Source organism: Choloepus didactylus, chromosome 2, assembly GCF_015220235.1.
Source record: "Choloepus didactylus isolate mChoDid1 chromosome 2, mChoDid1.pri, whole genome shotgun sequence".
NCBI lineage: Eukaryota > Metazoa > Chordata > Mammalia > Pilosa > Megalonychidae > Choloepus > Choloepus didactylus.
This window is the reverse complement of record NC_051308.1, coordinates 96,517,864-96,545,023: the sequence shown is the minus strand read 5'-3', so window position 1 is coordinate 96,545,023 and position 27,160 is coordinate 96,517,864. Positions and strand designations below refer to the sequence as shown.

The 27,160-nt window shown below is 33.1% G+C and overlaps 1 protein-coding gene across 6 annotated transcripts in view; it reads left to right on the top strand.

Moving 5' to 3' along the window:
* The window catches only part of DCAF6 (DDB1 and CUL4 associated factor 6), a 201,023-nt gene that overhangs the window by 101,973 nt on the left and 71,890 nt on the right, over positions 1-27,160 (top strand). For all 6 annotated transcript variants that reach the window (XR_005215172.1, XM_037825416.1, XM_037825415.1 and 3 more), the window contains exons 5-10: positions 8,280-8,393; positions 10,541-10,676; positions 12,099-12,313; positions 17,674-17,767; positions 19,066-19,185; positions 23,730-23,990. Coding sequence is in view for 5 of the 6 variants with exons in the window: in XM_037825416.1 (XP_037681344.1) it covers positions 8,280-8,393; positions 10,541-10,676; positions 12,099-12,313; positions 17,674-17,767; positions 19,066-19,185; positions 23,730-23,990 (940 nt within the window). In the remaining variant the exon portion in view is untranslated. The remainder of the gene's footprint in view (positions 1-8,279; positions 8,394-10,540; positions 10,677-12,098; positions 12,314-17,673; positions 17,768-19,065; positions 19,186-23,729; positions 23,991-27,160) is intronic.

Here is a 27,160-nt window from a genome sequence, read left to right as displayed (position 1 = left end):
ACCAACTTTTCAGACAAAGAAACTCTTCTGGATTTGCGTATGAGCTTGACTGCCTGAGCTCTGCCTTTCCCGGTTCTGTGTTCACCAGAACTCCAAAAAGTCTCCGCTTTTGTTTTTGGGATTTCCGTGCTGTTTTTGTTATCCCTATCTCCTCTCTGCCAGGCTGGCTGCTCCTGGATTCTCTGGTGTCTGGTTTCGGTCTGTCTCTGTTTGGAGTTTGGATCAGTAGAATGAGTTTCCGATAAGAGCCACAACTGCAGTTCTCCCTCTTCATGCCCAGCACTGATGGCCCCTCCTCCCATGGAAGCCTGGAAGGGAGGGGCACATGTCCCCTGGCCGAGAAAAGTTACAGATTTTGCTGACCTCAGCTGTTCCACGCGTTCATGAGTGTTGTATGAAGTATGCCCAAAGTCAAATTGCTCTGCGGTGTTCAGTCTACGCAGTTCCTGGCTTTCTACCTACTGCCCTGGAGGAGTAACTAAAACCTACACCTCACCACCCCGCCATCTTGCCCCACCTTCTACCCATTTACTGTTAAATTAACTGTTGATGATGCAGTAATTTCCTCTGCCATTTACTGTTTTTTTTTTTAAAGTCTTATGCCTTTTTTGTCCTTTAATTCCTCCATTATAGCTGTTTGTTTTTGTTTTGTTTTTGTATTTATATGATCTTTTGTAGTGAACCCTTTAGAATTCCTTCCTTTTTATTCTGCGGGTATTTTGAGATATTTTCTTTGTTCTTACTATGGGGTTTAATTTTATTATCCTAAATCTATAAAAATCTTGTTTGCTTTGATACTTTTGATACTCCAGTAGCACCGTATAGAGAAACTATATTCCTATACCTCTTTGTCCTCCCCCCAACTTTATATAGTTTTTGTTACAAATTACGTATTCATACATTTTGAGTCAAAAACCTTTGATTTATTATAACTTTTTGTGCTTTTTAATTTTATATCTGTAAGATGTTAAATGTAGAGTTACAAACCAAAAATACAATAGTATTGGCATTTATATTTACCCATGCTGTTACTTTTACTGGAGCTCTTTATTTCTTCATGTGGCACTATTGTGTTGTCTGGGGTTCTTTCCTTTCCACCTGAAGAACACCCTTCAGCATTTTTGTAGGGTCTGTGTAGTGGTGATGAACTTTCTGAGCTGTTGTTTATCTGGAAATATTTTAATCTCTCCTTAAGTTGCTGAAAGACAAATTTGCTGGATATAGAAATCTTTGTTGTCAATGTTTTCCTTTCAGCCCTTTAAATAGATCTTCTTGCCTGCATGTTTTCCAGTACAAAAATCAACACTTGATCGTATGGCTCCTGTGTACATAATATGTTGTTTCTCTCTGGAGGCTTAAGGAATTCTTTCTTTATCTTGTATTTGACAGCTTGATTATAAAATGTCCTGGTTTGGATCTATTTGATTAATACTGTTTGGAGTTCTTTGAGCTGCTTGTATGTGTATATTCATATCTTTCATTTAATGTAGGAATTTTTCAGTCATTATTTCTTCAAGTATTTTTTCTACCCCTTTCTCTGGGACTCCCACATTGTGTGTTTTGGTCCACTTGATGGTGTCCCACTGGTCTCTGTGCTCCGTTTACTTTTCTTTGTTCTGTTTTTGCTCTTTAGTTTGAATAATTTCAATTTTCTTTTTTCCTCTTAATATGTCTGTAGGTTTTTGGTTTCCTTTTTCATGAATATCTCCAGGTTGATATTCTCTTTGTGTTCATGTATTATTTTCCTGATTCCATTTAGTTCTTGTCCATGTTTTCCTTTCGCTCTTTGGGCATATTCAGGACCATTTTTTAAAGATCTTTGTCACTATTGTTGGAAGTGCTATTACCATAGTCTTTGCAACTAGCCCAAAGCATGTATTTAGGAAGTAATTTTTTTTTTTTTTTTACAAATTCTGATGTTTATATATATAAGCATCTGTTTATATGTTTAATTCTTTTTTTTGATTAATTTTATCGAGAGATATTCACATATCATGCAGTCATACAAAGCGTACAATCAGTTCTTCACGGTACCATCATATAGTTCTGCGTCCATCATCAAAATTAATTTTTGAACATTTTCGTTACCACACACACCAAAGTAATAAGAATAAAGGTGAAAAAGAACAATTAAAGTAAAAAAGAACACTGGGTGCTTTTTTTTCCCCCTTTCACTTCTTTATTGTTGTTGCTCTACTTGTTTCTGCAAGTAGTCTTCTGTTGTTTTTATGTTTATCACTGGCTTTAGCATTTGAGAACGATTCTTGGGGTAGTTTAGTTTTTGATTCTTTTATTTGGGGTATATAATTTTTTCATCCTTTTACTTTCAACCTATTTGTTTCCTTGAAATTAAAAAGTGTGTCTTATATAAACAGCATGCAGTTGTATCTCATACTTTATCCATTTTGCCAATCTTCCCTTTGATAAGTGTTGGATCCATATATGTTTTAAAAAATCTTATTTATTTTTTTGTTTTGATAAAATTCACACACCATCAAATTTGTCCTTTTAAGTTGTATAATTCATTGGTTGTTGGTATATTCACAAGGTTCTGTAGTTATCACTAATATCTAATTCTAGAATATTTCCTCTGCTCAAGAAGAAACTCTATACCTGTCAACATTCTCTCCTCTCCTGACCCTGAGCCTTTCATAACTACTAATCTACTTTCTGTCTCCATGGATTTGCCTATTTTGGACTTTTAATATAAATGGAATCATGTAATATTTCACCTTTTGTGTCTGGTTTCTTTTATTTAGCATAATGTTTTCAAGGCTCATCCATGTCATCATAGGGATTTAATTTTTTTTTTAATCTGCGTAATATATGCGTATATCAGATTTTGTTTATTCATTCACCAGTTGATGGTCATTTGGGTTGCTTCCACTTTCTTGGCTGTAATAAATAATGCTACTATGAAAATAAATAATGCTTCTGTGAACATTTATGTAAAAGTTTTTGTGCAGATATACTTTCAGTTCTTCTGAGTATAAACCTAGGAGTGGAATTGCTGGGTCATATGGTAACTACGTTTAACTTTTTGAGGAACTTGCAAACTTTATCAATGTGGCTGCCCCAGTGTATGTGAGGGTTCCACTTTCAGTTCTCCCATGTTTGCCAATACTTTTTCAATGTCTGTTTTTTTTTTTTTATTTTGTCAATTGTAGTGGGTCTGATATTGTATCTCATTTTGGTTTTCATTTCTATTCCCTTAGTGAATAATGATGTTCTTCATCTTCTTACATCCTTATTGGCCATTCGTATATCTTCTTGGTGAAATGCCTATTGAAATTGCTTTCCTATTTTTAAATTGGATTATTTGTGTTTTTATTATTGAGTTGTAAGAGTATTTTATATATTCGCCATACTAGACCCTTGTCATATTTCAAGCATTTTCCAATTCTGTGGGATTGTTTTTTTATTTTTTGATGGTATATTTTGAAACACAAGAATTTTAATTTTTACTAAGTCCAGACCACTTATATTTAATGAAGTTACTGATCATGTAGGATTTACATCTGCTGTTTTGCAATTTGTTTTGTATGTGTCTGTTCCGGTTTGCTAATGCTGCCCTTTTTCAAAACACCAGAAATGGATTGGCTTTTACAAAGGGGTTTTATTTGGTTACAAAGTTACAGTCTTAAGGCCATAAAGTGTCCAAAGTAAGGCATCAGCAAAGGCTGCCTTCACTGGAGAAAGGCCATTGGCGTCCAGAAAACCTCTGTTAGCTGGGAATGTACGTGGCTGGCATCTGCTTGCTACCAAGTTGCATTTCAAAATAGCATTCCCCAAAGTGTTGCTCTTGGGGCATTTTGTCCTCTCTTAGCTGCAGCTTCACTTCAAAGTGTAACTCTCATTTGCTTTCCAGAATGTCACTCACACCTGCTCTGCATCTGGGCCTGTGTGACTCTTTTTAAAGTACTTCAGTCATCCAATTAACACACACCCTGAATGGGTAGGGTAACACCTCCATGGAAACTATCCAATCAAACGTTTCACTCACAGGTGATTACATCTCCATGGAAACACTTGATCAAAGAATTGCAATCTAATCAACACTGATGCATTTGCCCCCACAAGATTGCATCAAAGAACGTGGTGTTTTGGGGTGCATAATACATCCAAACTGGCACAGTTTCCTATGTCATTCTGTTTCTTCATTCCTACATTACTGCCTTCTTTTGTCTTAGATATTTTCTAGTATGCTATTTTAATTCCCTTCCTATTTCTTTTACTATGTTTTTCTGAGAGATCTTCATATTGGTTGCCATAGACATTGCAATTGGGCATCTTATCATAAAGTAGTATAGAGTTCATTGCAACTTAATTAGGCATATACAAAACCTTTGCTCTGGGATACCTCCTTGTCTTCACCATTTTTTTCTGCTATTATTGTCATATAAACTATATCTTTACATTAAGAGTCCTTAAATATTGTTTTCTAAGTATTGCTTTCTGCCATTATCCTTTGTTCCAGTTTGCTAAAGCTGCTAAAATGCAATATACCAGAAATGGATTGACTTTTTCAATGGGGATTTATTAGGTTGCAAATTTAAAGTTTTAAGGCCATGACAATGTCCAAATTAAGGCATCAAGAGGTAGGTACCTCTTCTGAGGAAAGGCTGATAGCATATGGGGCTCCTCTGTCACATGGGAAGGCACATGGCTGGAATCTGCTGGGCCTCTCCCAAGTTTAGTTTTTGATTTCATGGCTTTCTCCAAAATGTCTCTGAGCTTCTGTCTTAGCTTCTCTCTCTCAGCTCCTGTGTGTCCTCGTTTGTTTCTCCTGGGGCGTTTCTCTACGTGTGTTTGGGGATCTTCTCTTAACTTCTCTGGGGCAAATTCTGGATTTTATCCCTTATCTTCTCTCCAAATATCTTTCTGTCTACATCTCCAAGTGTCTGGGTCTGTGTTAGCTCTGGGCTCTTTCTCTCTCTCTCTCAGCTCTCTTAAGGACTCCAGTAAAAGAATTAAGACCCACATAGAATGAGCAGGATTATACCTCCATGGAAATAATCTAATTAAAAGTTCCCACCCACAATAAGTCTGTACCTACAAGATTGAATTAAAAGAACATGGCTTTCCTGGGGTACATAACAGTTTCAAACCGACACATCCTTTAAATCAGATGGAAGAAGAAAAGAGTTACAAACAAATATACATTTACAATGTTTACTGTTTAAATATATGGTTTACATTTACCAGTGCTCTTTATTTCTGTTACTGCCTGATGTCCTTTGATTTCAATCCCAAAGGACTCCATTTAGTATTCTTGTAGCTTGAGTCTGCTAGTGCCAAATTATCTTCAATTTTTGTTTATTTGGAAATGTCTTCCTTTTTCCATCTTTTTTTTTTTGAAGGATAGTTTTTATGTATATAGAATTCTTGACAGTATTTTTCTTTCAGTACTTTAAGTATATCATCCACTGTCTTCTGGTCTCCATAGAGCTTTTTGAGAAATCTGTAGAATTTCTTACACATGTTGAGCTGCTTTCTCTTGCAGCTTTCAAGATCGTCTCTTTGGTCCTTTGACAGTTTGACTATGATGTGTCCAGGTTTGGATCTCTTTAGTTTATCTTACTTGGAGTCATCAAGCTTCTTGGTGATAGATTAATATTTTTCATCAAGTCTGGGAAGGTTTTGCCAATTATTTCTTCAAATATTCTTTCTGCCCCTTTATCTCCTTTTAATGTTCCTATTTTGTGTATATTGTGTGCTTCATGGTGTCCTGCAGGTTTCTGAATCTTTTGTTTGTTTCATTTCTCTTCATTCCTTTTTCTTTCTGTTTCTCAGACTTGAGATTTTCAATTGACCTAATCTTTAAGTTTTCTGATTCTTCCTTTACTGGTTCAGATCTGCTATTGAATCCCTTTGGTAAACTTTTCATTTTAGTTCATTCCAGTACTGAATTTCAATTTGGTTCTTTCAAAAAATGTCTGTCTCCATTTTGATATTCTCCATTTGGTGAGGTGTCATTCTCATGCTTTCCTTTAAGTCTTTAGACATGGTTTCCTTTATCTTTGAACAGATTTAAAATAACTGATTTAAATAGTCCTTGTCTAATAAGTTCAACATTTGTGCTTCTTCAGGGACAGTTCCTTTTAACTGCTTATTTTCCTGTTTCCAGGCCATACTTAATCCTTTGTGTATCTCAAAATTTTTTGTTGAAAAATGGACATTTATGTTAATTTAAGTCTCTGCTAGGCTACCTTAATGTTCAGCTAATGATTAGATATTTCCTAAAATGCTGTGATCCATAAGTCTCCCAGCCTTTGTTGAAGGGTTCTGTGTGTGTATTTGGGTATGCCTTCAATACTCCAGTAGTTTATCTCTATCTTAGCCATCACTTCCTGCTTGCACAGATCCTAAAAGCTAATCAGAGGTGAGAGATTAAGTCTTGTTAGGTGTTTCCTAGGCTTGCCCACATTCCTACACATGAGCATGTTCTTCTTGAGTCTTAGGAATATGTTGGAGCTTTTCAAATTCCCCTGTGGACACTTAATTCCCCATTTTTTTTTTAAGTTTTTTTTGTCAAGATCTTGGTTTTCCTACCTGGTGTTCTTTCTCAGACAGCTGCAGTGTTAACAGTTGCCGCTGATTATTTTTGGCAAGCAAGCCATGATTAGGGCTGTTAGCATAGTGTGTGCTCTGAATCAGTCCACATGAATACAAATCTTCAGAATGGAAGTTTTCCAGGAATCTTCCAGACAAGGTGAAATAGTGACAGTTCTCTCTAGAGAATCAGGCTTTTTTGCAGGGTTGAGGGGAGGGGCCTCTCCAAATCTTTCTGTTCTTTACGGTGGTTGCTAAGCTGTTCATTTTCACAATTACCATAGTTTGGCTGTTCATTTCAAGTCTACCACATAGCTGGGGAGAAAGGATGGCAATAAAACAGGTTAAAATGCCTCAGACATCTCTGTTTTTCTGAGGTTAAGCTTGCTTTTATTTATTTATTTTTAAAATAAATGTTCCTTCGCTTATTCCAAGCCTTCAGTTCATTTCCAGAGTTACACAGAAGTTGAGTTTTACAATTTTTGCTAGTGTTATTGTTGCCCTTATAGTAGAGCAGGTTTTCCGAGGTCCAATTTATTCAGCCATTGCAGAAAATACTTTCTCTCCAGCTTCCTTACCTCTCCTCTACTTGTTGAGGTTGGTTAATTTGTTAGGAAGGGTTTTAAAATAATACAGATTTCTTTAATATATCATAAAACATAATTAAAACATTAATTGTAATAATTAGAAATTTGTTTTAATGATTTCATTTATTTCATATTTCATAGCAGAGTGATGAGTGTAACTCAGTTGTTCATTAATTAATTAGAATGAAGAAGTGAATTATTGTGGTTTGCTAAATAAATGTCCTTAGGGAATATGTACTCCCAATAATTTCATCTCTAGGCAGTATTATACGAACTGAAAAGTAACTTTTTTACTTTAATAAATAAAAACATTTTAAATATGAAATAATTAAGTCATCAAAGCTGAGTCAAGAAAAAAGTGCATAAATACTTATTGATGAAATATATATACACAGTTAGTTTAGTACTGCTGTTTTGGTTGGATGGAACTACTAATTACATTTCACAAATACGAAATATGTCAAAATTGTCTTCTTTGAAGTGTGTTCTTATGTTGAGTGTAACTATTTGCCTTTTTTTTTTTTTTTTTTTTCCAGAACTGAAGTCTTTTACTCGATTGCAAAATTGATTTAGTAGAAGCAAAGGACATGTCCATATTTAGTCTTGGTAGCATAAGCTTGCTAAAAAATTTTTTGAAAGGTTAATTTATCTTCTTAAAAGCACTTCAGCTTTCTACAGTTTTCTTTAAACACTACTAGAGAGGAAAATTTTGCAACATATCTATAATTCACCTGTAAATTCACATACAGAAAACATAAAAATTCTGTTTTAAATAATATGAAAAAGCTACCTAGGGGGGATTCTTTCATTTCAGTGGTGTTTACAGTTTATAATTTAAAAGATTTTCTGTCTGAAGTTATATTAATTCCAAACTTCAAAGTAATGAAATGTATTAATCCAATTATTTCTTGAGTTTTCTTTTTCTTTTATTCTTTTTCCTTTCCTTTCCCCTTTCCTTTCCTTTCCTTTTGGCATGTTTGTCGAGTACTGTTTTGAATCAGAGTATAGGTAAGTCATAAATAAAACATCGTTCTTAGTTTCTTTCACCTTAATCTTTTGTATTACGCAGTAGCAATAGTTTTAAAGCCATCTGTTTAAATATTCATTAAGATTAACTGTACTTATGTTTTTCATTTTCAGATTATGACTGTACCAAATGATCCTTATACTTTTCTCTCTTGTGGTGAAGATGGAACTGTTAGGTGGTTTGATACTCGCATCAAAACTAGCTGCACAAAAGAAGACTGCAAAGATGTAAGAGTCAAATTTTTGTACAGTTGATGCAGAAATAAAGTTAAAATTTGACAGTAAGTTATCTGTGTTATGAGATCTGGAGTATATTTCATAAATTTTGATTTGCTAAAATAAAAAACATATCACAATATTTTAAATTAAAATGTTAATGAGGTTAGTAGATATATATTTTAATTGTACATCTGAAATACATTTATGAAAATTTTAAAAATTGTTCAGTGTATTCTCTAGAGTTGTAAAATCTTGAAGATATCAATATATATCAGTTACTCATGAAGACAGTTTTGGCTGATCCCAGAAAACTCACCTTAAGTTCTTTATCATACATTATGTAGAGCACATTAACTTTTTTCTCAGATCATTTGAAGTAGTAAATGAAATACAAAATATTGCTAAATTCTTTTCCTGAAAGTTGCCAAAAAATGAATCATCAGTAATCAGTTTAAGTGTTTGCCAATTAAACCAGTTGCCATTGTAAGCATGCTTTGTGTTTGTGTGTAGGGTGCAGATTATTTTATATAGTTGAAAGAGAAGATAATGAAAACAAAAAGTAGAAATTGAAAACCTTTTAAATGTACATATTTAAGTCAATCTTCATGTTACACACAGAAACACAAACAAACAGGAAAGTATTGAATGAAGGCAGAAATAAATTTAAAATATCAGGTTGTTTGTTAGGAGCATTTGTAGGAGTGTTTGGTATACTTGTTTCTTAGTAAAGCCTAGGCCCTAAAATCTATTATGACAAATTCTTTTAGAATCATATTTTAGTATACAGTGTAGTAGGACTGAAATAGTATTTCACAAAACAAAAGGTCTGTGAAAATAAGAAAGAAAGGATAATAATAAGTGAAAATTATAAAATTATTAGTTTATTCATGTATAAAAGTGAATAGGGGCAGATAGTGTAAATAAACTTGGAAACTGGAGTAGTTCTTAATTAATAGAAACTCTTAGAATTATGAAAGGCATTCAGTGAATGAATTCTATATAATAGTAATCTTTTGAGGTTAATTCAGTAAATAAAACAAGGTGAATATAATTAAAAAATTCATCCATACGGAGAAGAATGAGGAGCTGGAGTCATAGACAAAATAATATAGAATTAATGGGATGCCTTAAGATATATCTTTGGGGTGATAGCTCCTATGTTTTGTAATATTTCTGCAAAGATGAATAATGACATTATAGGAAAACCTCTCTTTCACAGAATTTGTGTGTTTGTGTGTGTGTATTATTTGTGTGTGAACCAAAAAGGAGAAAGGTTTTATAATTTAAGGATAATGTGAGACTTAAAAATAAGCTAATAAATATTTTTGTTTTATTTTGATAGTAACAATGGAAATATTAGGAATACCCGCAAAAAAAGTCAATACTTATCATAGATGGAAGGCAGATTATACCTCCCTGTTTACTTACTCAAGGGTTCCAGTAACAACAGGCATTTTTAATGGTGTTAATGACTTGGTGACACATCACATAGGTGATGTGTGAGCTTTTTAGGTTTCTAAAAATTATGGGAATATTTAGTAGGCATTTTATTAATTCATATATAGAAAATGTAGGCAGTTTAGGAAAAAAAAAGCTTAAACTGTGATAATGTAAATAATGGGTGTCTTGAATTATTAATTACCATCTTCTTGTGCCTGTTAGCATAATTGCTTAGTTTTTAGACTTATATTTAGGAAATTTTTATTTTTTCTAATTCAGAATGTATTTCAAACTACTCAAATATTTGTTATTTTTTATGTCTCTACTTTATAATTAAGTTTAGTGAGTATTTCCAAATATATTTTATTTTGATTAGTTCATAAGAAAATTCACTATTAGAAATTTTGGAGTTGTATAGCAAAAAAATAAAGTAAAAAATTTCCTTAGAGTCCTAAGCTTTTGAGGAGGAATATTTGCTGAGTATATGAATTTTAGTTTCAAATAGGTTTGAGTGTGTTAGAAACAGTTTGTGTTAGAAACTTGGTTAATAAATTAAAGGAAAACCACGGGGTTTTCCCCCCTTATTGTCATGATGTGACTGCATTAAGATTTCTGAGAAAGGTTATTTTCTTCGAATTGAAGGGCAAATGTTTTAAATATAGTGTCGTTTCTAATATATATAGCTCTGTGTAACTACTGTTATTTTATCTTTTTAGGACATTTTAATTAACTGTCGTCGTGCTGCCACATCTGTAGCTATTTGTCCACCAATACCATATTATCTTGCTGTTGGTTGTTCTGATAGCTCAGTGAGAATATATGATCGACGAATGTTGGGTACAAGAGCTACAGGTAAGAAAATATAAATTAGAGATAATATAAGACTCTCAGTTCAGAGAGTAAATCTTAGGCATATTTGTCATTAAAAATTTCCTTAGTTTGTCATAAAATACAGGAAATATTATGTATTTAAATAATATGGAGCATTATAAAAATATTTCATCAAGTTTCTGTAACTCTATTGGAGGCTTACTTTCTTTGCAGTTTATCACTTTAAAAAGTTGTAACATTTGACTTTCTTAATTTCCTTTTGCCATTTTCAATCAAGAGTATAATGGTAACTGTGATGGAGGGGAAATTAGCAAAGAACTATGACTTGGGTATGTATGTATTGATGTATATAGCATATGTCTATGATACTATAGACCTGAATTTGAATCTGACTTACACCAGTTCATTTTCTCCTTGTCTATTATGGAATTAAACCACTTGTGAAATAACTAATTCAAACACAAATGCTACGGACCTCCATTAGCATTTTCTCAGTAAATGAAGGCAAGGATTTCTTCCATGTTAGCATATATACAAATGTTCTATATTGTTAAAAATAAAGATGTACTTGGTCAGAAACTAGCATTGTTGGTAAAAATGACCATACATTATTGAAATGGAAAGACCAGGTGGTATCTTTTTGAATTCTGATTGAAGATGCCTTTTTGTTTGTATGTTTAAGGAAAACAATAGTAATATGATATGAGATTGTAGACTTTATTGTTTTTTCAACAGATGTGGGCATGACTAACATTTTGGGCTGGGCAAGACTTCATTGTGCAGGATTATACAGCTTTGTGAGATTCTTAGAATTTAGTATTCCTGGGCCTCCAGGTCATGACATTCCAGTTGTACCTCTCCCTGTCTTATTGTAATACCTGATAGTAATGCTTGTTGTGAAGACTATCAGAGTTCATAAAAATTGAAATAATATCCTTATCTGTTACCATATGATACACTTTACTCTAAAGAGGGGAAATTTCTTGACAATCAGTAATCTTTTAAAAAATAGAGTAAATAGTGAATACTCTTAAAAGGATATTACACTATTTTATCTAGTATGTTAATAAATTTGTTTTCCTATTTATATTATAAAAATATTAATTTGGAGTGAATGTTTGGAGGATGATCAGTGTGACCATAATTACTGTAATCACAAGTAATTTTAATTTATTAAAGAACTTATATTTCTAATAACATTTATGTAATCTCAAATTCTAGACAATCTTGAATTTTGCTTAGAGATATGTTGTCTTTATACTGTATTCTTTTTTGTTGTTGTTATGACTATTGATTAAACAACCCCTTCAAGATATAGAATATGATAGCCTGCATTTATATTGCTGTATTTAAATCACATATCTCATAATTCAGATTAATGGTTTTAAAAAATTTTTTAATAAAAATTATGAATTTTATGTAACTTCCTATTTTCTTATTTAGGGAATTATGCAGGTCGAGGGACTACTGGAATGGTTGCCCGTTTTATCCCTTCCCATCTTAATAATAAGTCCTGCAGGGTGACATCTCTGTGTTACAGTGAAGATGGTCAAGAAATTCTTGTCAGTTACTCTTCAGATTACATATATCTATTTGACCCAAAAGATGATACAGCCCGAGAACTTAAAACTCCTTCTGCAGAAGAAAGAAGAGAAGAGGTAAATTTACTTAAATCCATGTTCTGTATTCAATTCAGAAAACATTAATTCGGTGCCTCTTAGGACCTGACAGGCTAAAAATATAGCCCTAATTTTCAAGTAATTGATAGTCTAGGAAACAAGGACACGAAACACACATAGAACAACAGGGACTAATACTTACACAGGGTAAGTTTCTGGAACAAACTGTTGACAACTATTTATAAAAGAAAAAAATAAAATATTTAATAGCAAAATGTTTCTCTAACTTTGTAGCTGCACAGCAGCGGCAAGAAAGATAAAAAAATCCTAACACTTGCAAAAAAGGAATTTAAAATAATAGAAAATTTTGCTATATAAATTTCCAGTGACTAATTTATGTCCATACACCAATAGGAATAATTACATTTTACTAGTCACATGACAGCAATCTTTCCTCTTCCAATTCTTCCTCTTTTTTATAGTTATGAGCTAGTGACATATAATAATCCCAAGGTACAGTTTTCAGAATAGGTCTGAGTAAGTGAAAAAGGTAAGTTAAAGTAGGTATCACTGTTGGAAAGTAGCTCAATGAATTATTATCACTAAAATAACTATAAAATAATTACTCATTTTCTTATTTATAAAAGTCAAAACCAGAAATAATGTATCTTTGACAGTTCTCTACCGCAAAAAAAGTTTGCTTTAAACTGATATGCTTGCTTTTCAGTTTGACTTTTTAATTTTATGTGTTAACTTTTGTCACTCTTTAACTTGTAAATATCTTTTGAAGTTAATCACTGTTTTTATTAATTATCAAACTTTGATATTAGCTCAGTGCTTATTAGTGAAGACATATTAAAGGTTACTAAAGAACAACAACATTGTGTAATTCCTAAATTCAGTTCTTATAATACTGTGTTCAGGGGGCTATAAAATTAGGGGAAAAAAATCAGTATACTTTATATATGTTATAAAATTTTAAAATGTGAAAGTTTATTTAAATGAATTAGGAAATTGACTAAGAAAAGGGTATGGTGGCTAATGATACCTTTGTGTGAGTTTGTGATCCAGTTGAAAACATGAGATCTGCTGTCATTTTGTTATTGCTGTGTAATTTCTCCTTACAGTGCATGCTTACTTAAAGTTACACTAAAACTTTGTGACTGGAACATAAGAAAGAATTGGAACCTCAGAAACATTTTAAGTGGGCCAACTAGTTTTGACACCATAGAATACTTAGCCAAATGATGTTTATGTAATCAGAGTGAATGAGACTGAGTTATGAAAGGTTGGTTTTTATTTTTCCGAAAAATGTTTCTCTAATATTGTTAAACTAATTCTGTTAAGAAAAATAATTCTGAAAATAGATCAAAACTACAAAAAGTCATGTCTGTTGTAACAGAGCAAGCAATTCAGTGATTATAGAAGTTAAGAATCTGTCTTCCTCTTTATCCCACCACTTTGTCTTTCAGTGTTTTATACTAAATATTTTACAGTAATGTTTAGACAAACTCAAATCACCAAATATTTGTTGGGTGCCTGCTAAATACTGAGTTCTGTGTACTAAACGTTAGAAAATCAAGAGTTACTGGGAGAAAGACATGGCCCCTCACTCAAGGAATTTAGAGTCTAGTGGAAATAGAGATATAAATAAATGAATGTGTAAAACTTATAATAATAGAATAATATATATAAGAATTATGTTCTACCTAAGTAGAACAGGTGGGAGTAATTGGTTTTGATTGGAATATTTGAAAAGACTAAGCAAATGAGCTTGAGCAGGGTTTTAAAACTTGAATAAAAGTTGCTTTTGGCTTTTTTCCTTTATGTTTCCATGATATTTTTTCTATTTTCTCATTTTTGGTGGGGACTTTTTAAAATTTCCTCATGTCTTTTCATTTCTTTTTCACTTTTTCCCTTCTTTAATATATTTTTTGTCTTACTCAGATTTTGTACTTCTTACTTTCCTTTATTTTGTATTTTTTTTCCTTTTTATTGTCTTTCTTGCTTTCCTTTTCCTTCAGCAGCTTTAGACATTTCCCTATCTGCCCCTTTTTTGTTGAATCCATTCTCTCATTTTTTCCTGGTCCCCCATAGCTTGCCTCTAAAAATATATCCCAAATCTAACCACTTCTTCCCAGCATTACCACTATTGCCCTCATCTATGACATCGGTATCTCTTTTTTTACATGATTGCTGTAGTTTTCTAACCAGATCCCCTGATTTCACCTTTGCTCCCTACAGTTCATTAGACAACAGCTGAAGTGCCAACATGATCCTTTTAAAACATAATTCAAGTCATGTCATATCTCTGATGAGCACTCCCAAGTGTTTCCCTAGTTCACTCAAGCAAGACGGAGGTCCTTCCAGTGGCTTCAAGACCTTATATTATCTGTAACTCATCACTACTTCTGAGGCTCTCTGCTCTTGCCACATCTACTTACTAACTTGGACAGGCTAAGCTTGCTTCTACAAGGGCTTTGCACTTACTCTGCCTGAAATGCTTCCCCCCCAGATATCTAGTTCTCTTCTTCCTTGCCTATTTCAGGTCTTTATTCATGTCACTTCTGAGGGCCCTTCTTCACCACCCTATGTAAAATTGTAGCTCTTAACTCTTAACTTTTCAGGTACTTCCTGTTTTTCTTTGTAACACTTACCACTTTCTATGTAGAATTTACTTTATTTTCGTGTATTGTTTGCCGCCTCCACTAGATTATAAACTCTGATGTTGGATATTGTTGTTTGTTTTGTTCTTTGCTCTTTTCCCAATACGGAGTAGTGCCTGACACGTAAAAGATGCCCAAAAAATAATTGTTGAATGAATGAATGCAGTACTATTTTCAGTACTCTTGGGTAGGTTATTTTACATAACTCAAAAAGTTAAATTTGGGTGTATTTTGGGATCCTGAAGTAATTGCTGAGATTATAGTACGAGTTCTTTGCCTGCATAATATGGAAATCCTTCTCTCACATAATAATGGAGCAACACTCTATTCTGTTACTGAATATAGTTCACACTTGGAGTGAGGTCCTCTTCTTCTAGGACTTTTTATTTGTTTGAGATTTTGGACAATGCCATATGAGACTTCCTTGTTCTTCTGGTTATTCCCTGTCACTTTTGACTTCCTGTGTACCATTTGCTATTCTCAGTTGTTCTTAGGGTACTTCACATAACATGAAATTTGTGTATTTTTCTGTTTCCTACTGTTACTAAAGATGTATGTTTTTTCCTCCTTTCTCCTTGTGCTTTATATGATTTCAAGCAGAAATGGGAGAATTTACAATTAAGCTATCACCAATTTCTAAACTCTGCTTAATTGTGAGAAAAAAATCAATGGTTGTTATTTTTTAAAAATTACTAGAAACAAAGAGAATGATCTCAGAATGGGAGAAAATATTTGCAAATCATATATTTGATAAGGGTCTGCTATCCAGAATATATTAAGCGCTCTCACAATTCAACAATAAATAGACAAATACTGTAACAGTTTAAAAATGGACAAAGGATATGAATAGGCATTTCTCTAAATTAGATATACAAATTCCCAATAAGCACATGAAAAGATGTTCAACTTAATTAGTCATTAGGGAATTGCAAATCAAAGCCACAGTGAGATACTACTTCACTGCCATTGGGATGGCTATAATAAAAATAGACAATAATAAGTGCTGGCAAGGCTATGATGGAATTGGAAACCCCAAACATTGCTGCTTGGAATGTAAAAAGCCATTTTGGTAAAAGTTAAACATAGAGTTAACATATGACCCAGAATTGAAAGCATCTGTTTTCCTAGCAACATTATTTATTATAGCAAAAAAATGTAAAGAACCCAAAAGGCCATCATCTTACGAGGATAAACAAATTGTGGTAAATCCATACACATATACAGCCATAAAGAAGGAATGAAGTACATGCTTACAACATGGATTAACCTTGAAAACATTGTGCTAAGTAGGAGAAGCCAAACACAAAAGGTCAAATACTGTATGATTTTACTTATATGAAATGCCCGGAATAGGCACATCGATGGAAACAAAGTAGATTAGTGGTTGCAAAGGACTGTGTGGGAAGGAGGAGTGGGGAATGACTGTTGATGGGTACAGGATTTCTTTTGGGAATGATCAAAATGTTCTGGAATTAGATAGTAATAATGGTTGTACAACTTTGTGAATGTATGAAAAACCAGTGAATTATACTCTTTTAAAAGTTGGATTTTACGGCATGTGCATTTTATCTCACTAAAACATGTTAAAAAATGTAAAAAATAAAGTTGTTGAGAGTTCAGATGCCACAGACATATAAAAAAATAAGCTCTGAAAGATGCCATTTTACTTTGTGATTGGTTGTTGATCATTCTGATCATTTTTATCATTGATCAGTAAACTATACAGTGAACTCAATGGGAAGATTTCAGTGGAAAGATGGAGCAAAAGACTAACTACAGTGGATTAAGGGAGGAGTCGTAGAAAAAGATGAGTGAATCTAGACTTCTCTTAAGCTTGACAGTAAAGGCAAGGCAAGACATAGGACTGTAACTTGAGAGGAATATAAAATTGAGAAGTTTTGTTTATTAAAAATTCTAAAAAGCTTTCTCACCTTTACAAGAAGGACCCAGGAAAGAGGGAGTAGGTATAGGTTTAGAGGAGTGGGAGAAAGAGGATAATTGTTCAAGTGAGGTGCTTGAGGAGTTGAAGGAATGAAATAAAAAGCACAGATGGAGAGATTAGTCTAGAACATGATAAATGATACATTCCCTGAGAAAGGTAGGAAGGAGCGAGTTAGTTGTAGATATGGATGAGTAGAATGAAGGAGCTTCAGCAGGGCCTTTTTTATTTTCCCTGAAGTAAGTTTAAAATTTATTAACTGAAATGAGGACAATAAGATAGAGTAGAGAGCTTGAGGAGAATGGTGAAGGGTTGGAATAGATGCTGAGGGAACCAGAGAGAAAATTGTCAGTAATAAATAATGATATTTATTATTTGTTAGTCGTTTAGTTGGAAGTGACTACCTAGACTATATTTAATCATCACAATGGAAAACTGAGGATCAAAGTGGTTAAATAACTTTCCTCTTGTTGGTTAGAAAGTGATGGACATGGGATTAGAAATCACATGTACATGATTTCAAACTTACATTCGGATGCTTTAGAAGATATTAAGTATAGGGTGTCAGTATTAATGGTTATTTATTATCATTGTGAAGGCTGCGTAGGAGTTAATTCAGCTTGTGTATTTCCTCAGTGTCTTTTATATTTTGATCTAGCCTCTCACTTGCATATTCAATAAAGAAAATAGTGAGATGGAAATAATTTGTTAGATTCTTAAGTATGCTTTAAAAGCTGAGAGCAAATGAGTTTTCTTTTAGATTTTCATAGAATCTATTTATCCTCATCTTTTAGTTACGACAGCCTCCAGTTAAGCGTTTGAGACTTCGTGGTGATTGGTCAGATACTGGACCCAGAGCAAGGCCTGAGAGCGAACGAGAACGAGATGGTAACTATACTTTGGTCAGCTTTTGTTTTTGTATGTAGTATTTAAGCTTAATATTTTAACTTGTTTACGATTTTTTTTTACTATCATAAATGGTGCTGAAATGAACATCTTTGTTATATATACCTTAGCGTACTTGTACAAGTTTATCTTACTATAAGTTTATAGAAGTAGAATGGCTGGGTTATTGGACGGGTGCTTTTAAATTTTGATTTTTCTCAAATTACCCTTCAAATACTATGGACTGATTTACACTCCCACTGAAAGTGTTAAGAATGTCTTTTACCCCATAGAACACCGGGTATTATCAAACTTCTTACCCTTCTGTTAAATATAAAGAGAAATGAAAATTCAGAGTTTCCAATCTAAGAGTTTTATAATAGCACTTAAAAATTCTTTTGTTGTCTGATCAAGTGCCTTTGATAAGAATAAAATACTATTGAGAGTTTTAACATGGCACATTTTAAAATAGAATTTATCTGTCAATATTTTATTAAATGGGTCTGTAGCCAAAATCTTATTTTAATGACTTCTGAAACCTCTTTTAAGGTCAAAAGCATATTTCCCAATGTTTTATCCTTAGTACTATTTTACAAAGCATTTATAAATATACAGCTACATTATATACAAGTAATAAAGTATGAAATAACTGGTTTCACAGAAAATACAAGAACATCAATGATACCCATTTCAAAATTATAATATGACTGTAGAATAGAGTTGTCACATTTTTAATTTGATGTATATATTCTTTTAATTTGAAAATAAAGAGAAAACTCATTTATTTGAAGAAGGTAAAGGATGAGGGGAGACAAACTAAAAATACTTTTCAAATAAGTTCAAATATATGGAATTTTCTTATAGTGACTGATGATTAAAGTAAATTCAGTTTTAGGAAAATTCAAATAAAAACATAAGGTTGTGCTTGATGGTAATGTTTCATTGAGAGTCTGAACCTTTCTTTTCATCTATTTAATTCATAATTCATGATCTCTTCCTAGCTGGATTTGGAACTCAAGATACAGAATGGGGTGAGCAGTGGGGTGTCTCAAGAATCAGTAAAGATAAAGATGTGAGCCCTGTTCTCTAGGAACCTAAAATACAGTTAGAGAGTCACTCATATAAACATTTATTGTAAAATGTGATGATGGCTTTAATAAATTTTATACATCCATATATTTTATTCAGGTGATTTGATTTTTTAAAAATTGTATCCATTTTAAAGACCTTCAAATTTAGGTTTTTGCATTAAGGAAAGATACTTATTACTAAACTCACTGATAAGACCTCTGTTGTCATAGGAGAGCAAAGTCCCAATGTGTCATTGATGCAGAGAATGTCTGATATGTTATCAAGATGGTTTGAAGAAGCAAGCGAAGTTGCACAGAGCAATAGAGAACGAGGAAGATCTCGACCCAGAGGTGATTTTTCTTATTAAAGTCATTAGAAAGCTGGCAAAATCTATTTTTTGAAACTAGTTTTGTTTATACCATCTAATTTTTATCATGTTTTATAGCTACATTAATCACAGGGTTCGTATGTATAAAACAATAGAGGACAAAGGGTTATTAGATATAATTTGTCCCTTCTGATTCCACTAGGCCTTGCCCTTTTCTTTTGCTTTTCTCACAAAAAGGAAGAGTCTGAGATTCCCCATTTTAAGGCCTTTTGTATACACTTTGAGAATAGAAATATACAAAACTTGGTAGATAAACAAGTTTTATTAATTGAATAATTTCTCCTTTTGGTTTCCTGTATACATTGGTTATTAATTATTAGTTCTGGGGTTAGGCTGACCTGGTTTTGAATCTTGATCTCACCACTTTACAGCTTTGGGATTTTTGACAAGTTACTAATCTCTGTAAAAAATGAGGATTATAAAATTTAACTTCTTCATAATACTGTGAGTGGGTAAATCTTTAACATATGCTTGATAGTGTTAGCATTCAGCCACATTAAAATGTTTTAAATTCCAAAATTTAAAAAAAAATTGATTGGATGTCATCCATAAATGGTTCTTGTTAACACCTATGCATTGGTTAACTTTTTTTTTTAATGTGGTTTTATTGAGATACATTCCCACACCATACAAACCATCTGAAGTATACAATCACTGGCTCACAGTATCATCACATAGTTGTGCATACAAACCCATGATCAATTTTAGGACATTTTCATTAGTCCAGAAAAGAAATAAAAAGAGAAAAGAAAACCCAAATCCTCCCATAACCCCTCTCATCCCTTCCTTTAATGACCCATAATATTGGTGTAATACATTTGTTACTGGTGATGAAAGAATATTAAAATATTACTCTTAACTATAGTCCATAGTTTGCAATAGGTACATTTTTCCCATATACCCCTTTATTATTAACTCCTTGTAATAGTGTTGTATATTTGTTGTAGTTCATGAAAGAACTTTTTTATATTTGTACAGTTAATCATGGACATTGTCCACCACAAGATTCACTGTGTTATACATTCCCATGTTTTAACCTCCACCTTCCGTCTGGTGACATACATGACTCTAAACTTCCCCTTTTCAGCACTGTTAATTATTCTCACAATAGCATGCTACCCCCACCTCTGTCCATTTCCAAATGTTTACGTTCAATCTAGTTAAACATAAACATTCTGCATGTCTGAGTTATTTAATTTGTGTTCATGTTTAAAGTAGGAAATATTTAAATCATGGTGATTAAAAGAAAAACGTTTCCATTAAAATAAAATTCATTGTAGAAATATTTCTTCATGCTCTATAGTAGTTGCATTTTGCAAGACATACTTTATTGAGCCATCCCATTTTTCTTTGTTATAAATCTAGATTTGAAACAAAATCAGGCAAAATTCTAAGATTCACTGAATTTTAATCCTCTGCAACTAGGATCTAGCATAGCACATAGTAGGCACTCAAATCTTTTAAAATCATGGATCGTGTTAGCTTAATGGTTAAACTATTAGTGCTATAAAATGGAAATTAGTAACTTAATCCTATTTTGGCCTATTTGTAGCTTTATTCTTGCCTCTAATCATAATAAAATTTTTAATAAGTATTTTACCAAGGGCATTAGAGTGTGGAGTGTGGAAGAGTTACATCAGTATAAACTTACTGCCCTGTTTTCCCACTATTAGATTAGAATTGTCATCATCAAATTTTAGGGACTAAATATTATTTATGGACAACTCACAAGCTTATTTAGCTATGTCTAAATGAAGGTACCATTTCGAGCGTTTGTCCTGTAAAATTGAATTTTTTAAGCAAGAAAACGCACCTGTTGATTAGCACTTTTGTTTAAATGGACCAACTGTTAATGGGTCCTTGTTTTTTTTTAATGGATATTCAGAGCAGCTTTATTTGTAAGAGCCCCAAACTGGCAACAACCCAAAGGTCCATCAACAAGTGAATGGACAAACAAATTGTGGCACCTCCACACAATAGAATACTACCCTGCAATAAAAAGTAATGAACTAATGATATATGTACAAAATGGATGAATATCAAAGTGATTGCACTGAATGAAAGTAGCTGGGTTAGATACCATATGATCCCATTTATATGACATTCTTTAAATTTGCAAAATAATCTCTAATAACAGAGATTAAGATCTAGTGACAGGAGATGCTTGGGGTTGGAAAAGGTGGTAGGAAGTAGGGGAAGGGAGGGTTTATAGAGGGGTGAAAGGCAACTCTTGTGAGTGATAGCTGTATTCATTATCTTGATTATGGTTGTTTCAAAGTGTATTAACATGTTAAAACTTTTCTAATTATTTGCTTTACATTTATGGAGTATCAGTTATCCTTCAGTGAAACTGTAAACTCAAAAAACAAAATAAATGAAAAGATGGCAGGAGAGGGGAGATGCCATATAAGACAGAATATGATTCTTCTGCTCTTCAAAATACAAATGAGTAGCTGTAATCAACTTTTCCCCTCAATTCAGAAACATCTTGATGAAGTTTCTGGCTTCCTGGGAAGGAGCCTTGTGTATAGTGCTTTCTCTCCATTCCAGACTCTGCCCAGTGGCAAAACTTTGGCCTCTGTGAGCAGTTTTTTCATTTATTGTGTTGTTATTTTTGATTACATAATACATTCACATGGTTCAAAATCCAAGCTGTGTAAAAAATACACATTAAAAGTTTTGCTTCCACCTATGTACCCATCTACACTACTTTCCCCCAATAGGTAACTTATTAGTTTCATATCCTAGCAGTGTTTCTTTAACAAATGTCTGGGAATACAATAAATACAAACAAATGAAAAAAAATTACTTTCCCTCCTTACACAAAAGGTACCATACTAAACACACTGTTCTGCATCTTACCTTTTTTTCACTTACCTATATCTGAGAGATATTTCTGTATCAGAACATCTTTTTTTTTTTATGTGCAAAGAATCTCTTTGAATAGGTACATTATTTGTTTAACCAGTCTCCTATAGATGGATGGTTGGATTCTCCTACAGATGGATGGCTGGATTGTTTTTGGTCTTTCATTACAAACCACATTGCAGTCAGTAACCTTGTACATAAAACATTTCATAAATGTGCATTCATACCTATAGGATAAATTTCCAGAAGTAGGATTGCTAGGTTGAAGTATAAATACATTTGTAACCTTGGCATAGCTGAATTCCCTCCCTAGAAGTTATACCATTTTTCACTCCCACCGGCAGTATATAAGAACACTTGTTTCCTCACAGCCTTACCCACAAAGTGTGTTGTCCATCATCTGAATTTTTGTCCATCTGTAGGTAAGAAATGACATCTCAATAAACTTGCAGTTGGCAGTTTTCTTTTTATGAATGAAGTTGAGCATCTTTTCAAAGGCCATTTGTATTTCTTTGTTTATGTACTATTTATTCATTTCCTTTGCCAAGTTTTGTTTTAGAATGTTGGTCTTTTCTCTAGTTCTAGGTGCTCTTTCTGCATTTGGGAAATTCATCCTTTGTTTATATGGTGTAAATTGCAAATACTTCTTCCCAGTTTGTCATTTATCTTTTTAAAAAAATATATATTTTTTTTTACTAGAAGTTGTAGGTTTAAATCATGCAGAGTACAGAGATCCCATTTAACCTGCCCCTGCCCCCCACAATTTTCTCTGTTATTAATATTTTATATTATTAGTGTGGTACTTCTATTACAATTAACAAAACAGTATTATTATTAACTGTAGTCCATAGTTTACATTAGGGTTTACTCTTGTGCTGTACAGTTCTATGTTTTATTTTGTTTTGTTTTTTATTCTGGTAACATATATATAACCCAAAATTTCCTATTTTAACCAATTTTAAGTGTACAATGCAGTGGCGTTAATTACATTCACAATGGTGTGCTGTTTATCTTTTAAAATTTTTATAGTGTTTTTTTTTTTCAGCTGGATCACTCTTTTAGGTGCTACCACCTATCTTTAGCTATGGTCTTGGCTTTCTTTGGTATGGTAAATCCCGAATTTCTCCTGTATCTCCAGACTGCATTTTGCTACCAGGATAATGATATCATTCGATTCTTCTTCTCCATCCTGAGGGCCAGAGCATGTTCCCTGTGCTATTAAGGCTCCCTCCTCCAAAACAGGACACATATTCCATGATTTCACTAATGTAATAACTGAAGATGTGGGCCAGTTTGTCCATGTCATACTCCAACTTGCAGGTCAGACTGAACCTGTCCATAAATTCTGTAAACCCTCTCACATGGATGCCAAGCAGGACTGTGGGCTGTGGCGAACTCATGTTCCGATCCCTGGGGCTTCCTGAAGATCGGCTGGTCGGGAAGCAGCACCACCAACCGTGCCTCCACAGGTCACAGCGGCAGCACTGTCTCCCGCTTGCTGGTTGCCATCAATGGGTGCTTTTGATGTTCTGAAATTATATATGTGTGTTTGTTTCCTGAATATAATCTCTTTAAAGTAATTGGTTTGGGAAAGTATGTTTTAAAATTTGAATTTGCATTCACATGTGTTTTTTGAAGGTGGGACAAGTCAGTCAGATGTTTCCACTCTTCCTACGGTCCCATCAAGTACTGACTTGGAAGTGAGTGAAACTGCAATGGAAGTAGATAGTCCAACTGAACAGTTTCTTCAGCCTTCTACATCCTCTGCGGTGTCAGTGCAAGCTCATTCAACATCATCTTCTGCAGAAAGCCCTCATTCAACTTCTTTGCTATCTTCTCCAGACAGTGAACAAAGGCAGTCTGTTGAGGCTTCTGGACACCATGCACATCATCAATCTGGTGAGGGTGTTATTCTTTGAATAGGCTGTGGAACTGTGATAACAGAGTTTTTTATAGGCTGTTTTGAAAGATACTAAATCACAACTTGCTGGAATAAATGGTGAAAAAGTTCTTGCTGGAGTAAATGGTGAAAAAGTTCTTGCTGGAGTAAATAGTGAAAATGACATGTAATATTTAAACATGTAACTTTAACACCAAGTTCAAGTGCTTAACTTGCATGATTTTAACAAATAGTAGTTATCTTCAATTTTCAAAAAACAATTCTTTCAAAAATACAAGTACCAACAGATACTGTTTTTACATAGTTTAATTTGGTTGATTTAAAGATTATTATGCCATGACAGACCAGAATATATGTATTTCCAGACTTACTTGGTTGTGTGTTAACATTAAAGTGATGGTAAAAATTTAATTCGTTACTATTAGTTTCTTTACATTATTGATTATTTTTCCTCATATCATGAAATACTGTATTACATTCTGTACAGTGGATTTGCTATGGTCTCTTAACAACAACATATACAATTTACTGAAATAATTTTTCCTGTATTTACATGAAAAGAATTGCTTTACCAAATCCTTATTTTCTTTGTACTTTACATTAGTGAAAAAAAAATCAGCTACTAAATTTTGTTAAAATACTGTTTTATTTTTCTCAATATTACAGCTCTTGTTCAACTTTTTCTTCCCAAATATGGAATATACTAGGATTTATAATAATATTTTATAGCAGAAATGTCTATACTTGACTTTGTGTTTTAACTGAAACATGTAATTAGAATAACCAATAAGATGTTTATTCAGATTTTTTGTTGGGTTCTTCTAAGGAAGCATTTTATTCAACATTTAACCAAAAATATTATCAACTAGAAATATAATCGGCAGGCTTAAGGTAAGACCTATAAAAATTCCTAACAATTTAGCTACCAAATTGTTATTTTCCTTGCTTCTGTGGAAACTGATGCCAGATCACTAAATATGGGGTGTTATCAGCATATCTCATTTTTGGTGATTCATTTTCAGTTTCTATCAGAAGAGAAGCCAGAGTCAATTATATAACTGTTAGCACTTATGTATATTTTATCTATAATAATAAGCTAAAGCTGAGGTACAAAATCAGGTTGTCCATACACTAATAACATTTCAACTTAAGAGAAAATAAAATATTTTGGAGGGTATGGGAAATAGCAGAATCAGTTAAGAGTTTGCTTCTCAAAGCTGATAAAATTGTTAAAAGCAAGAGAATTTTTAAAAGTGGTAGCATTCTTAGAAATATTCTTAAAGGTTTTGATCAATTATAAGTTATCTGGAAATTGTAACTGAATCCTAAGTAATTCCACTTATTTTGTAAACACATTTCTGAGTATTTACTTGGTTTGGAGTTTCTTTTTTACTGTTGTTATAGATATTTAACACGTTATAATACAGCATTTTAAATTAACTACATTTCAGTATTTAATGTATTAAATACTGCAGGCATTTAAATCATTGAAGTAGAATTAAACCAGCTTTGTGATGATTGATCACTATTTGAACGTTAGTTAGCACCTTTGCACATAAATTTTTCAAAGAAAGTAAAGAAACATTTTGAACTGAGATTTTTGATTAAACTGTGGCTACTGGAATATTTCCACAATACCAAAACAGCTTTCACTATTGAGGAAAATGATTTGATGTTAGATGAAACATATAAAGACATCTATCCCTGTAATTCTTTTGACAAAGAATTAGGCCTTTCATTATCCCACAGTCCAACATTCCACCAGTAAGGACTTAACTTTTGTTTTGTTTGTTTGTTTCCAGTACCTTCTGTACTTATGATAGCCTGAGTCAGATAGGTTTGTGAATAATGGGAGTTCATTGGGTAAATGTAGTGGCCAGGGGTGATTCTATTAGTGCCTTGCACACAGATAAATAACATAAAAGACTATACTTTCATCTGTACTTGCATTGCTGTGGACACGACACCTCTTTATAGAAATGCATTTCTTTCCACTTCTTTATAGAAATGCATTTCTTTCCTTCATATCTATTTCATTTTCCTGTTACTTGTGTGAAGGAAAAAGGCAATGGGAACATGAAAAGTTTCCTGGCAGAATGCCAGCTCTGGTTGAACCTAATTGTCTGCCTTCTCTTAGTCTGCACCTGAGTCGCTTGATGGTGAAGAAAACCTTGAACACATTTCAGTGGGCACTCCACACTGTTTCAGAGCAGCGTCTCAGCACTTGTCTCTCCTCAAATTTTTAACATTCCCTTTGACCCACTCCCAGTTGATAACCTTCTTTCATTCTTCACGGTGAAAAGAAAAGCAATTAGAAGCAATTAGCATCTTCCTACTATTTAATCTCCCACCCTTCACACTGTCTGTGATGGAAGCAGATACATTCTGGAAGAAGTGTAGTTTCCAACCCTTCTCAACTTTTCAAGGGCTTTGCTCCTCCTACTGAATCATTATTGCCTTTTCTACTGAATTGTTCCTTTTCGCTGTAAACATGCTCTTACTGTTATCTTCTATCTTAGAAGATTCTTTTTTTTAATGCAATTTTATTGAGATATATTCACACACCATATAACAGACCTTCTTTTAATTATCCCACATCTCCCTCCAGCTTCTGCCTTCTCTTTCTGTTCCTTTTATAATCAGTGTTCTTAAGTAATTAGTCACATATACTATCTCCATTTTCTTACCATCTTCCATTTATTTCCCAACCAATTCTGATCTGCCTTCATCCTTGTTTTCCATTGAAACTTTTTGTCAGAGTCACCAGTGACTGCCATCTTGTCAAATCCAAAGGATTCCTCTCTTTTAAGTATCTTACTGGATCATTTGATCCAGTTGCATTTACCAATTTATTGCTCCTTTGCTTCCTTTCTTGGCATCTATGACACCTCATATGCCTATTTATTCTTTTTACCATTCTGGCTGCTAACCATTGTTGATGTACCTTGTAACTACTTCTGAATATTATAGTAAAACCTGTTAGTGCTGGCCCTTTTCTCTACATATACTTTATCTGTGGGTAGTTACATCAACTCTCATTTCTTTTAAAACCTCCTGTATGTTGATGACTCCCAGATGCATATCAACAAATCAGATATTCTACCCTGAGTTCCAGACTCATATATCCAATGCCTATTTGATACTTTTTTGTTGTTGTTGTTATACTTGG